Here is a 13,841-nt window from a genome sequence, read left to right as displayed (position 1 = left end):
TGGCAATAGGTGGAACAATCCTCTCTGTGCCCAAGGAGGACAATAGTCTTTAGAAATAAGCTAAGAAATCCTTGTTACCTTTAGTTCCTATTTTTTCCAGTTGATCTTAAATTGTAAATCCTGAGGGAGCAGTGGTTTCTGTTCTGTTTTTTGCTGGGTTTTTAGATGGGAACTGAAAAGACAACTTCCACTTCTGTGGAGTGACAAAAATTACACATAAAGTTTCATTCAGAAAAACAAAGGAATTAAAAATGCAGGAATCTTGTATTAAAGTCACTTTTCTTTTATGTTTTAAAAATACGTTTATTTAAATGTATGAAAGATGAAGTGCTGAAGGTTGAGAAAAAAGACTATTTAGGTTTTTTCTATTTTAAATGGTTTTTATGGTTGGAATTTAGGGACTGTAACTCCATTTTACTGCAGCCTTTTGTGAGTTTGAATCATATTAGTGTAAAATTTTTACTGAACTCTTTCTAAATTGTGTAGTACTGTATATACTCATTCATAAGCCAGATTTTTTTAGTGAAAAAGGGATGAATCAGAGAGGGGGGTTTGCTTTGTTTATGAACCGGTATAGAGAGGGGGAGAGGTGGGACACAGCCCCTCCCCCCAACAGAGGGAGCAAGGCGAGGCAGCACAGCCAGCAGAGCCAGAAGGGAAGAGGCGGGGCCAGAATCTCTCCGCTTCTGGTCACCCTGCTCTCCCCGAAGCCTCCGATGCAGCTCTGGGGCTGGCAGGCTGCAGCTGTGCCACTCAGCCCCGCCCCAGACCAGGCTGTGGCTGTGCCGCCCAGCCCACTGGAGCACGCTGCAGCCATGCCACCCGGCCCAGCCTGCTGGAACATGCTGCGGCCATGCTGCCCGGTCTGGCCCGCTGGAGCAGGCTGCGGCCGTGCTGCCTAGCCTGCTGGAGCAGCTCCAGCCAGGCCAGAGACATCCTCGCCTGGCCCTCCCCAGCTAAGATGGGAAGGGATGGGATGGGGAGAGTGTGGGGGTCCTGGGCTAGAGGTGGGGTCATGTGGGGCGTGGTCAGAGGGATTACTCCCCTGACCCCCAGCTTCTCCCCCACAAAAAATTTCCCCACCAATTGCCCATCAGGATAAGCAGCTGGCGCACCAGGACACTTTGTTTACTTAAGTTTACCTCCATGCCTGCGGATGCTCAAGGTAAACAAACCATCTCAGCCCACCAGCGGCTTATCCTGATGGCCTGGGAGCCAAAGTTTGCTGACCCCACACTTATAGGTCGACTTATGAATAGGTCATAAAATTTTCCATTTTTACTTATCCACTATCTTGGGGGGGGGTCGGCTTATAAACGAACCAGCTTATGATCGAGTATATACAAGTTACTGTATATTAGCCCTGTGAAGCCAGAACTTTATTTTGATACAACCTCTTTCTTAGTTTTCTCAAACTCACTTGTCATTTCTAGGTCTAGTGGGAAACTTGAAGGATATTGTTTTAATAATTTCTCTAGCATTTATTGTAGTGGCAGCTACAGTAGCTAGTATAGTAAGGGAATAAATTGAAAAACAAAAGCAAGTTAACTATGAATGAAATTGTATTTATTTTGGCTTCTTCTCTCCTAAGCTTATAACCTTTGTGATAGCTCTTTAATTCACCCTGCCTCCTCTCCCTATAGGCCTGTTCCTACACTCATGAGCAGATTGTGGAGATGATGGAGTTTTTAATAGAGTATGGTCCAGCACAGCTCTACTGGGAGCCAGCAGAAGTCTTTCTCAAATTGTCTTGTGTGCAACTCATGCTCCAGCTTATCTCCATAGCATGCAACTGGAAGACATACTATGCCAGGTGAGACAGTAGATACTATACTGTACTGTTGCATTTCCCAGACTAGGGTGCAACTCTGTAGTGGGGCATGAATACTTTAAATAGAAAATTTTCCATTTTTACATTAAACAGAGCCCCAACATTTAATTAAGGGCACACATACACAGTGTCTTGTGCTCTGCAGCGAGCCTGTGCTATAGTCTTGTAGTTAGTGTGTATGAAAGAAGGAGTATCATTGACAGCTGAACCACAGTGGAAACATGATGATGTGAATGCCATAAGGGCTCTACAGAGCCAGAATACTCTAGTCTTCAAGAGTCACTGGTAAAATAGAAGCTGAGTAGATTCTAACCACAGTCTTATAGATAGATTCATAGATATTTAGGTCAGAAGGGACCATTATGATCATCTAGTCTGACCTCTTGCACAATGCAGGCCACAGAATTTCACCCACCACTCCTACAAAAAAAACCCTCATACCTATATCTGTGCTTTTGAAATCCTTAAATCGTAGTTTAAAGACTTCAAGGAGCAGAGAATCCTCCAGCAAGTGACCCGTGTCCCATGCTACAGAGGAAGGCGAAAAATCTCCAGGGCCTCTTCCAATCTGCCCTGGAGGAAAATTCCTTCCCAACCCCAAATATGGCGATCAGCTAAACCCTGAGCATATGGGCAAGATTCATCAGCCAGATACTACAGAAAATTCTTTCCTGGGTGACTCGGATCTCACCCCATCTAATAGCCTATCACAGGCCATTGGGCCTATTTACCATGAATATTTAATTACCAAAACCATGTTATCCCATCATACCATCTCCTCCATAAACTTATCGAGTTTAATCTTAAAGCCAGATAGATCTTTTGCCCCCACTGCTTCCCTCGGAAGGCTATTCCAAAACTTCACTCCTCTGATCGTTAAAAACCTTCATCTAATTTCTAGTCTAAATTTGCATTTCCTATCCACCCCAAACTTTGCTTACTTTTCACTGTGTTTGGTTAGTAACAGAAAGCAATAACCAAAGCATTGTTGGAGACTAGAAAACATAATCTTTCATAGCACAGAGAGAAGGGAAAAACCAACTATTTAGGCTGCCCTGCAGAGGGCAAATCTCCATTAGCTGGGTCAAGGAGGGATACTTCTCATTTCTCTTTGTTGACTTTGCTGAATTTGGCCAGGTGTTTTGAAATACGAGCCTGTATCAAGATAATGAATATCTGGCCAGTCAAAAAGGGGGTGTTGGAAGCTGCTGATTTACTGTACTATGCTTAGACTGGAGACCTCAGAGGAAATTCTATAGTGACCAAACTCTAGAGTTGCATAGAACTAACCTAGGAGATGTCACTCCTAAAGGCCTGTCTGTTGTTTTTGACAATAGGCTCTCTACAGCAGCATGCTGCCAGAGCAAAGCTACTTTCCGGTAAATTCCTGAAACATCTCATCCCCTGGATCTTATCCTACATTGCAGTATCCAACCTGTAGCCAAAGAGAGAATAATCTGCAGGGAGTCCTGTTGAAGTATTATAAATGCTCTGTCCTAGTATTTCTAAGTATTTCTTTCGCTGTACTCTTCCAGGAATGACACAGTACGCTACGCTTTGGATGTTCTGGCTATTCTTACTGTGGTTCCTAAAATCCAGTTGCAGCTGGCAGAGCCTGTAGATGTGTTGGATGAAGCAGGATCTACTGTCTCCACTGTGGGTAAGCTGAGCTTGGCCTTTAGGGTTTAAGTACTTTAACAATCATATCTTTAATTAAATGATATTTAGGTGACTTATTTCATACCCCCCACAGTAAGATAGAGGTCTACAGCACTCCGTTCATCGTCACAGCCAGTGATGCAGATAAATGAGAGGAGCTTGTGATACAGTACTTAAATTGTAAACTCCTGGGGGGGCACAGCCTTTGTCGTCTCCTTGTTCTGAAGAACCCAGAGCACATTGTCAGTGCTCAACAAATAATACTGGCAAAATCACATTTCCAATGGGAGAGTGAGGGTCACTCAGCTTCCCGGACTCTTAAAGTGTCCTCATGGGATATGGCATTGGAAGTCGGTAGGAGGGGAGTACTGACCGTTAAATAATTAAACGGCTGATGAGTGTGCCCCTTTTTGATTCAGTGTCTTGGGTCAGTCATGCCACATGCTCACAGCTTGCAATTGAATCAACTCTGGCTGATTGCTGGCCTCTAAATGTTAGGAGGAAGGGGCCTGGCATGTTCTAGAACTGGCAGGGGTGCGGGGCAGTTGGTGTAGCTCTGAGAGGGAATCTCTCATGTGTGAGCACTTTCCACTAGTCCTTCCTGGAATGAAGGTTGGATTTGAAGAACAATTAAAGTAATAGATGCTTTTTGACCAAAAAGCAACTAGCTCCAGCCTTTTTTCTTTGAGTCACTCTGGGGGGTGTGATGTGTATTGTCCTTTTTGTATAAAAAGTTACCCTCTCCTCCACTTTTGCTTTGTTATGTACATAATAGATAGCTGCTTTCTGTGATGTCAGTCCCAGAGGCACTCCTCTGTGTCAATCCCCATGTCATAGCTGCAGTCTGGTGAGGTGCCTGGCCTAAAGCTAACATGGACCATGCCTGATCACCTTCTGTGAGAGACCATATTTGACACGTCACTGAGTATTGCTGTGGTGTGATTCACGGAGCATATCAGTGGGTGGTACTAGTGGAGGGGATTATCTAGCCTGGGGAGATAGAGGAACAGCTGTGGTGGTCAGAGAGAATGAGGTGACTGCAGAGCAATGTCTCATACTCTGATTTTTAGAACAGTGTGTAATGCTTAAGTAGGCTAGCATGGTAACAGAAGTATTTCTCATTAGGTATCAGCATCATCCTGGGAGTTGCTGAGGGTGAATTCTTCATCCATGATGCAGAGATCCAGAAGTCAGCCCTTCAAATCATCATCAACTGTGTGTGTGGCCCAGATAATCGGATCTCCAGTATTGGCAAATTCATCTCGGGAACCCCCCGACGAAAGCTCCCCCAGGCACCCAAAAGCAGTGAGCACACACTGGCCAAGATGTGGAATGTGGTGCAGTCCAACAATGGCATCAAAGTGCTGCTGTCATTGCTGTCTATAAAGATGCCAATTACGGATGCAGATCAGATCCGAGCGTTAGCCTGTAAGGCCTTGGTGGGGCTATCCCGTAGCAGTACCGTCCGGCAGATCATCAGCAAGCTTCCCCTCTTCAGCAGCTGTCAGATCCAGCAACTGATGAAGGAGCCTGTGCTCCAGGACAAGCGCAGCGACCATGTCAAGTTCTGCAAGTATGCTGCCGAGCTGATAGAGCGTGTCTCAGGGAAGCCATTGCTGATTGGCACAGATGTCTCCTTGGCTCGGTTGCAGAAAGCGGATGTGGTGGCCCAGTCAAGGATCTCATTTCCTGAAAAGGAGCTGCTGCTTTTGATTCGGAACCATCTCATCTCTAAGGGGCTAGGAGAAACTGCTACTGTCCTCACTAAAGAGGCAGATCTACCCATGACTGCAGCATCTCACTCCTCCGCCTTCACCCCTGTTGCAGCCGCTGCCTCCCCTGTGGCTCTGCCTCGCACACCTCGTATAGCTAACGGTATCTCGGCCCGACTGAGTAGCCATGCTTCTGTAGGTTCTACTGCCACCTCTGTCCATGCTCAGCCAAGGCCTTCTGTGTCCCAGGGTCCACTTGCCCTTCCAGGTCCTTCTTATGCCAGCAACTCCCCTTTGATTGGCAGGATTAGCTTCATCAGAGAGAGGCCACCACCCTGCAATGGCAGGAAAATCAGAGTGCTGAGACAAAAATCGGACCACGGCGCCTACAGCCAGAGCCCAGCCATCAAAAAGCAGCTGGACAGACACCTCCCTTCCCCACCCACGCTGGACAGTATAATTACAGAGTACCTTAGGGAGCAGCATGCCCGCTGCAAGAACCCTGTTGCCACCTGCCCCCCTTTCTCTCTTTTTACTCCCCACCAGTGCCCTGAGCCAAAACAGAGGCGCCAGGCGCCAACTAACTTTACCTCGCGGCTGACCCGTAGGGCGGCCTTTCCGAAGTATGGAGGGGTGGACGGTGGATGCTTTGATAGACACCTTATATTCAGCAGGTAAGGAAGAAAGGAATGTTTCTCAAATCTTCTTGGGGTGAGGTCTGTGCCAAAAGGTCTTACCTGCTACAAAAGTGGATGCAGGTCCCAGAATCCTCATTCCTTGGACACACAAAAACATTTCCCTTCTGTGGTGACAGTTGGGAGAACTTTGCAAATCCAGTTTGAGAAGCTGTTCTGTTTCTCTTTGATATTAGCATTTAATATAGCGCCTTCAAGCTTTAGATTGTTGTAAAGATACTAATGAAGCCTCATGACCCCATCCTGGGAGGTAAGTATTGTAATCCCCACTTTGCAGGTGAGACAATTGAGGCAGAAAGACTGAGCTACTGAAGGCATGAGGTTATCTGTCAGATCCAGGGCTTTTGGCAAATTAATGAATACAGGATCTCTATTTTGTTCTTGTAGCGTACCCCCCATCTCCTCTTCCTCACAGCCACCAGTAGTGCTGTCCTACCTACACAGAAGTCTGTGACTTCTTCAGATGTGGAATAAATGGGAAGAGCTGATAAGTCTGTAAAATGATCATATGTTGATGCAAATATTTTTTGGTGGCAGTAAAACCACACTACCACCTTCAAAAACTTATGATCCTGAGACACCTGATGTACCTCTGTCCTTGTTTTGCTTGTTCTGTGCTTCTTTCATGAGGTCTTAGCCACCTGGCCAGGTTTTCCCATGTGACCATGCCACAGATTTTCCACCAGTCCAACTTGGAAGGTATTGAATCCAGACTTTACATCTGATAGGATGTTATGACTCAAGGATTTCATCTTGCAGGACACAAATCCTGAGATGTTGCAAGCCCCAGTGTCAGCTGTTTTCTTCTTGCTCTGCTGGTGTCATTCTCTCTAATCTTCCCTTAAAAAGAAAGCTAAAGTAATAACTGTAGCTACCTGAGCTTTCAAGCACAGGTTTTAAGATCATCCCACCCTTGTTCATTGCTGCTTTTCTTTCCCCCCTTTTGGGTCACTTTGCTACATTCTTTCCTTCCCCAGGTTTCGTCCAATTTCTGTGTTCCGGGAAGCAAATGAGGATGAAAGTGGCTTTACCTGCTGTGCATTCTCTGCACGGGAGCGATTCCTAATGCTGGGCACTTGCACTGGGCAGCTGAAGCTCTACAATGTTTTCAGTGGGCAGGAGGAGGCCAGTTACAACTGCCATAACTCTGCCATCACGCACCTTGAGCCATCCAGGGTAAGGAATCAAAGACCTCATCTGAACGTTGAGTTCCTGTGGTTTCAACCTTGTCCTGTTTTTGCCCCATATGGGTTACACGGACCCAAAGCACATCTACTGGCTAGCATGCAACATAGCCTACAAAAGTACTAGCAGAATAATAGTGGAACAGTTTTTGCTCTCCTCCCTTAGAATTGTATAAATCCTTCCTTTTACCTAACAGATAGCACAAGAGGGATGCAATAGCTTTGTGTCTGCATTGATAACCTGTGTTTGTAAGGCTGATGAAGAGGGCTATTGAAGTGGCTTTGTGTATGTATAGGAGAAACACAAGATGCTTTAAAAAAGAACTCTCCTTTAGAGTCGAAGAAACCTAATGTGCAAGAATCTAGGAAGAAATTAAAAAAAAAAAAAGAGTTCTCCTCTCCACTCACAGGGCATTGGAGCTTAGTCAAGGATTACCTGCTTCTCATCTGCTGCCATCATAATGTATAGCTCCTTTAGTGGTCCATAAAATTTTTGAGGAATATTGTAGAGTGGTATAATTTACCACCTGATCACCATTCCTGAGTAGTGCAGTGAGAAAGGGTCCTTTGAGCACTCCTAAACCCCTATTGTACATGTGAGAAAATACACTTGTGTACCAATAACTCCACTTTGTATTGCTCTGCCGTTTTCTCACACCATTGAACAACAGGATGGATCTTTACTGCTAACATCTGCTACGTGGAGCCAACCATTATCTGCGCTGTGGGGGATGAAATCGGTCTTTGACATGAAGTACGTACTCTTTGCCCTGGTCTACACTGGGGGGTAGGGGATTGATCTAAGTTACGCAACTTCAGCTATGTGAATAACAAACCTGAAGTCGACATACTTAAATCGACTTACTGTGGTGTCTTCCCCGCAGTGAGTCGACTGCTGCCACTCCCCCGTTGACTCTGCCTGTGCCTCTCGCGGCACTGGAGTACAGGAGTCGACGGGAGAGCACTCGGTTCGATTTATCGCCTCTAGATTAGACGTGATAAATCGATCCCCGCTGGATCGATCGCTGCCCGCCAATCTGGCGGGTAGTGAAGACATACCCTTTGATAGTCTGAAATGCACAAAGTTAAAGAAGAACCTTTAAATCAGTGGTTCTCAAACTTTTTTACTTGTGACCCCTTTCACATAGCAAGCCTTTGGGTGCGACCCCCCCCCTTATAAATTAAAAACACTTTTAAATATATGTAACACCATTATAAATGCTGGAGGCAAAGCGGGGTTGGGGTGGAGGTTGACAGCTCACGACCCCCTATGTAATAACCTCACAACCCCCTGAGGGGTCCCGACCCCCAGTTTCAGAACCCCTGCTTTAAATGTACCCAAAAAGCCCTGGAATGGCAAACTGCAAAAATGTATTCAAGTACTTGGCAGCTGAGAGCTGCTGTGTGCTAGGAAACCTATTCCAACGATGGCTGTCAAACAATTAAAAACAATAATTGCGATTAATCAATCGCACAATTAAAAAACATCATGATTAAAAAAATCGCGATTAATCGCAGTTTTAATCACACTGTTAATAATAGAATACCATTTATTTAAATATTTTTGGATGTTTTCTGTATTTGCAAATATATTGATTTCAATAACACAGAATACAAAAAGAAAAGGAGTACTTGTGGCAGCTTAGAGACTAACAAATCTATTTGAACATAAGCTTTCGTGAGCTACAGCTATATTACCTATACCACAGGTTTTGTAGAAGACAGATCACACAGTAATGACTAGTTTAAAATGATCAAACAAAATTAGAACAATTAAAAGTTATCCAGAAACCAGTTAAATGAAATAACTTCAAAGGGAAAAAATGGGTAGTGTTATATTATGTAAAAGGATAGTGCAATGTAACTATGACCAGAACATTCAAATTGTTAGTGTTTGAATAAAAAAGTCTGACTTCATCACTTCATTGGATGCAGATAGCCTTACAAAATTCTATTTGCCTGGAGGGTATTTACTTGAGACAGATGAGTAAAATTGTGATTTTGACAAAAAGCAAATAAGTAGCATTTTTTTTGTTTTTTGCTTCATTGGTAAATTATCATGACAATCTTTTAAGGCTAGCTACTGAAAAAGTGTAGCACAGTAATTTGCATGGTAAATTTTGTAGTGTATATGGATACTGCAAACATGACAAAGTTAAATTCATTTCAATATTAAACCGTTCTTTAGTCCCTTTAGAAAATAGAAGGGAGAGATTCCCATCTCTCAAAGGTTTAATCATTGCCTACTAGACTATGGGCAATAGCATTAACTTTTTAATGTGACCATGTTTAAATTAACTGGAAGGCATGTTATGGACAGGAGATTTGAAGCGGTCAAATTGATGCATGTGGGAATTCTACATGTTCCCACTGGCCTTCTTTAACAAATATAATGTCAACTCTGTCTTCTTGAGCAGCAGCAGCAGTTAATGTTCTGAGGTGGCTTTTGATCACAAGTTGCCTTGCTGCTGGTGTGTTTCAGAGCTGTACTGTTTGTGACTGTGGATAGTAAATACTTTTCTGACAAATGGACAACTCCCAGCTGGTGTGCACATTTTAGCACCACCATTTGCTATGGTCAGTGGAGCAGAGAAGGCTCTTTTAGGTTTCATTTCTTGTGTGTTAAAAATTATAACCTCTTCCAGAAGTATTTTCACAGTGTGTATCTGATTCAGAATGGACAGTCTGAATCTGCTGCCCATTGACCTCGTCACTGATTGTTGTTGTGCAGGCATTCCTTCCCAGACGATCACTACGTGGAGTTCAGCAAGCACTCTCAGGATAGGGTCATTGGCACAAAAGGGGACATTGCCCATGTAAGTACCAGTAGAAATCGATTCTTTGAAGCCATGACAAGGTTATGCCCCTACCCGTACCATCTGTTAACTGATGTGGGTACTGTGGAGCTGTATGTAACTGGCAAATTAAAGGCTTTACAGGTACAGCTTCAAAAGTGTAAATTAGCTTATTCACTGCATTTAAAAGCATTGGGTTAACCTGAAAATTGAGTTAGGCTGTAAAGTTGAATGGTATGCCACCTGCCTTTTAGACATATGTATTTTAGACATAATTGTAATGGGCATATCTAGTATCTGGCCTGATGAGCCATTCATTTGAGAGATGTTCTGCAGAGAATTGTGCTGGAACACATGCAGGTGTGAAGAAGTTATGGCAGCTTTTTATAAATGAAAGGTTTTGCCATAAAGAGTACTTCAGCAGCAGTTGAGGGAAATGGGATATTGGAAGTTTTCCTGCAGGAATGCACAGAATGAGATTGCTTTACAGTGATAAATAAGTTGGTTTAAATTATCTGTGTATTTTGCATAATACTCTTTCAGCATTTTGCACGTATCAGGCCATGAAAATCCTGCAATCTGAGGGGTTCCTTTCCTCTCTGAAGGTGCCAGTGCTAGACAGAATTAATTACAGGGATTATCTCACTTGAAGCGTTGACAAAAAATGTCACGCAGTCTACTTATTCAAATTGTTCATCATTTTCCATGCCACTCTTGCTAATTTTCGTGTACATTTTTGTTTAAACAAATGAGTTATCCATCCTTATCCAACTCTTCCAGTGTTTTGGCACTCCAGGGAAATCAAATCTGAGTTTGCAATGTGATCATCTGGCAACAGATTGATATCCAAAAAACAAAGGCTTATGGCTTCATTGCAGGGTCAGAAGGATACTAGGCTGTGAGAAATACCTCTGAGAAAATAGTCACATGCACAAAAAGTATGAAGGTTTTGTCTTTGGTTTTGAAAATCCTTCTCAGGGAAATAGGGGCACAGTTTAGTGAGACCATGTAGTGTAATAATTGCCAGTAACTTGAACTCCTTCTCCTATATTTCAAGGTTTTCTTGACTGTGTCCTAATGGACTTTTTCTTTGCTTGTAGCCTGTAAATATCACCTCCTTTAAAGTTAGTTTAAATATTTCTGTAGCAGACTGGCTATATGCTGCCTTTGTCTAAAACTTTGCAACCTATTTTTCAAAACTGGGTTAGTTTTCTAGTACCAACCTCAAGCTTGTTAAACATGTTAGACAGCCCCAGATGAGCTAAGCATTGCCCAAATGTATGGGGAAACACAGACCCTGGCCTGGAGAACTTTTGTCTGAACGTTTGATGCCTTGGAAGGGAGAGTCTGACATTGGCAAGCTCTCATTTGCAATGCATAAGAAAAGCTAGGGTGAGAGGGATCACCAGAAAATTCTGGAAGGGATGATAGATAGTGTTCTTGGGCACTGATAGAACTACAAATCTTAACTAATCTTTCTTTTTCTTTTTAATCTAAAAGATCTATGATATTCAGACTGGCAACAAGCTATTGACTCTGTTTAACCCAGATCTTGCCAACAACTACAAGAAGAACTGCGCCACCTTTAACCCCACAGACGACCTTGTCCTAAATGATGGGGTGCTCTGGGATGTCCGCTCTGCACAGGCCATCCACAAGTTTGACAAATTCAACATGACCATCAGTGGTGTTTTTCATCCTAATGGGCTAGAGGTCATAGTCAACACAGAGATTGTATCCTTTTACCTCCGTTGTAACACTAATGCACTGGAAACATAAAATCTTGGACTGACAAACAGGTGGTTTGATTGCAGCAGCCTGTATAACTGTCCGGCTGCGTCATATGATAAGCAGAAATAGAATTTCACAGGCTGTGGTAGTAACAGAAGCTTTAATACATAAGTTAAATAGGGTGAACATAGAAATTATGCAGGTTAGATCAATAGTCCATCTAAACCAGGTGTTCTCAAATTTTTTGGGCTGAGGACCCATTTACAGATGTTTAGCGCCTGTTGCAACCCAGTAAGTAGTCTGGGGGTGGAGGCTCTGGGATGGTTTTGGTTGGATCCTACCCCTTTGGGGACTTGGGTCCTTCCCAGCACTCACCCCTCAGTGGCGGCTCCTGGATCTCCTGTGTTGCGGGGCTGGCTGGGCTTGGCTCTCTGCCCTGGGCATTGCAACACCGCTCAGGTTTGGCCCCACCCCCCTGACTGGACCAAATTTGTGTGAGTGGAGTTGTGACCTGGCTCATGGGGTTGCAGTGCCATTCACTCAAATGGCCTACATGAACTCCTGTCGTCATGACAGTTGGACTAAACCTGTATGGCACTGGGACCCCAGAGGCTGCAGTGCCTGGAGCAGGGAGACAAGCCCAGCCCGCCCCATGGGACAGGAGTCACAGGAGCTGCCATTCCACCTTTTGAAACATTCTGGTAACCCAATTTTGCTTGAAAAACCCTGATCTTAACCCAGTGCCTGATGCTTCAGAAGATGATGTACCCTCTCCCCTCCCCCAGTGGACACTTATGGGCTAGCCTATTCATAGGTGAAACTTTTAACTTTGGGGACATTTATTACCTTTGGATAACTGGACATTTGGATAAAGGTAAATGATGATTTTAGCTGCAGCTTCACACTGAAATTTCTTTCAGTCACTGACCACGATGACAGACTTCACTGGGAGTCAAAGCTCTATACCCAGCTAAAGTGATAATGTTCGATACTTTGACTCAGTGCTCTCCCTTAGTCCTGCATTCTTGTTTCTGATCTGACACTTAAAACCTCATTGCCACATCATTTTGTTTGCCTTTTTTGAGCTTTTTTGTTTTGTTTTACTGAATTTTGTGTCTAAATAAAAAGTTCTCTGTCATTTAACACGTGACCCACAAGCTTTACTCCTCTTCACATAATTTATTGGCATAGTGGTGGCTAATAGAGAGGTTTTGTCTGTACTATTATTTACTAGGGCTGTCGATTAATTGCAGTTAACTCACGCAATTAACTCAAAATTTAATCATGATTTAAAATAATTAATCGCACTGTTATACAATAGAATACCAATTGAAATTTATTAAATATTTTTGGATGTTTTTCTACATTTTTAAGTATATTGATTTCTAGTACACAGCACAGAATACAAAGTGTACAGTACTCACTATATAATTTTGATTACAAATATTTGTACTGTAAAAATGATAAACAAAAGAAATAGTATTTTTCAAGTCACCTCATACAAGTACTGTAGTGCAATCTCTGTATCATGAAAGTGTAACTTACAAATGTAGATTATTTTTGTTACATAACTGTTTTGTTTTTGAGTGCAATGTAAAACATTAGAGCCTAGAAGTCCACTCAGTCCTACTTCTTGTTCAGCCAATCGCTAAGACAAACACATTTGTTTACGTTTACGGGAGATACTGCTGCCCGCTGCTTGTTTACAGCGATACCTGAAAGTGAGAACAGGTATTCGCATGGCACTTTTGTAGCCAGTGTTGCAAGGTATTTACGTCTCAGATATGTTAAACATTTGTATGCAGCTTTATGCTCTGGCAGCCATTCCAGAGGTTCCATGCCGATGATGCTCATTAAAAAAATAATGCATTAATTAAATTTGTGACTGAACTCTTTGGGGGAGAATTGTATGTCTCCTGTTCTGTTTTACCCACATTCTGCCATATATTTCATGTTATAGCCGTCTCGGATGATGACCCGGCACATGTTCGTTTTAAGAACACTTTCACAGCAGATTTGACAAAACACAAAGAAGGTCCCAATGTGAGATTTCTAAAAATAGCTACAGCACTTGACCCAAGGTTTAAGAATCTGAAGTGCTAATCAAAATCTGAGAGGGACGAGGTGTGGAGCATGCTTTCAGAAGTCTTAAAAGAGCAACACTCAGATGTGGAAACTACAGAACCTGAACCACCAAAAAAGAAAATGAACATTCTGCTGCTGGCATCTGACTC

The 13,841-nt window shown here is 43.2% G+C and overlaps 1 protein-coding gene across 5 annotated transcripts in view; it reads left to right on the top strand.

Moving 5' to 3' along the window:
- Positions 1–13,841, top strand: part of DCAF1 (DDB1 and CUL4 associated factor 1) — a 106,834-nt gene that overhangs the window by 44,378 nt on the left and 48,615 nt on the right. For all 5 annotated transcript variants that reach the window (XR_012159884.1, XM_073352499.1, XM_078853733.1 and 2 more), the window contains 7 exons: positions 1,644–1,813; positions 3,367–3,491; positions 4,616–5,876; positions 6,875–7,073; positions 7,753–7,835; positions 9,813–9,897; positions 11,377–11,610. Coding sequence is in view for 4 of the 5 variants with exons in the window: in XM_073352499.1 (XP_073208600.1) it covers positions 1,644–1,813; positions 3,367–3,491; positions 4,616–5,876; positions 6,875–7,073; positions 7,753–7,835; positions 9,813–9,897; positions 11,377–11,610 (2,157 nt within the window). In the remaining variant the exon portion in view is untranslated. The remainder of the gene's footprint in view (positions 1–1,643; positions 1,814–3,366; positions 3,492–4,615; positions 5,877–6,874; positions 7,074–7,752; positions 7,836–9,812; positions 9,898–11,376; positions 11,611–13,841) is intronic.

Source organism: Lepidochelys kempii, chromosome 7, assembly GCF_965140285.1.
Source record: "Lepidochelys kempii isolate rLepKem1 chromosome 7, rLepKem1.hap1, whole genome shotgun sequence".
Lineage (NCBI taxonomy): Eukaryota > Metazoa > Chordata > Testudines > Cheloniidae > Lepidochelys > Lepidochelys kempii.
The sequence above is the reverse complement of the archived record's forward strand: the minus strand, read 5'-3'. Positions and strand labels throughout refer to the sequence as shown.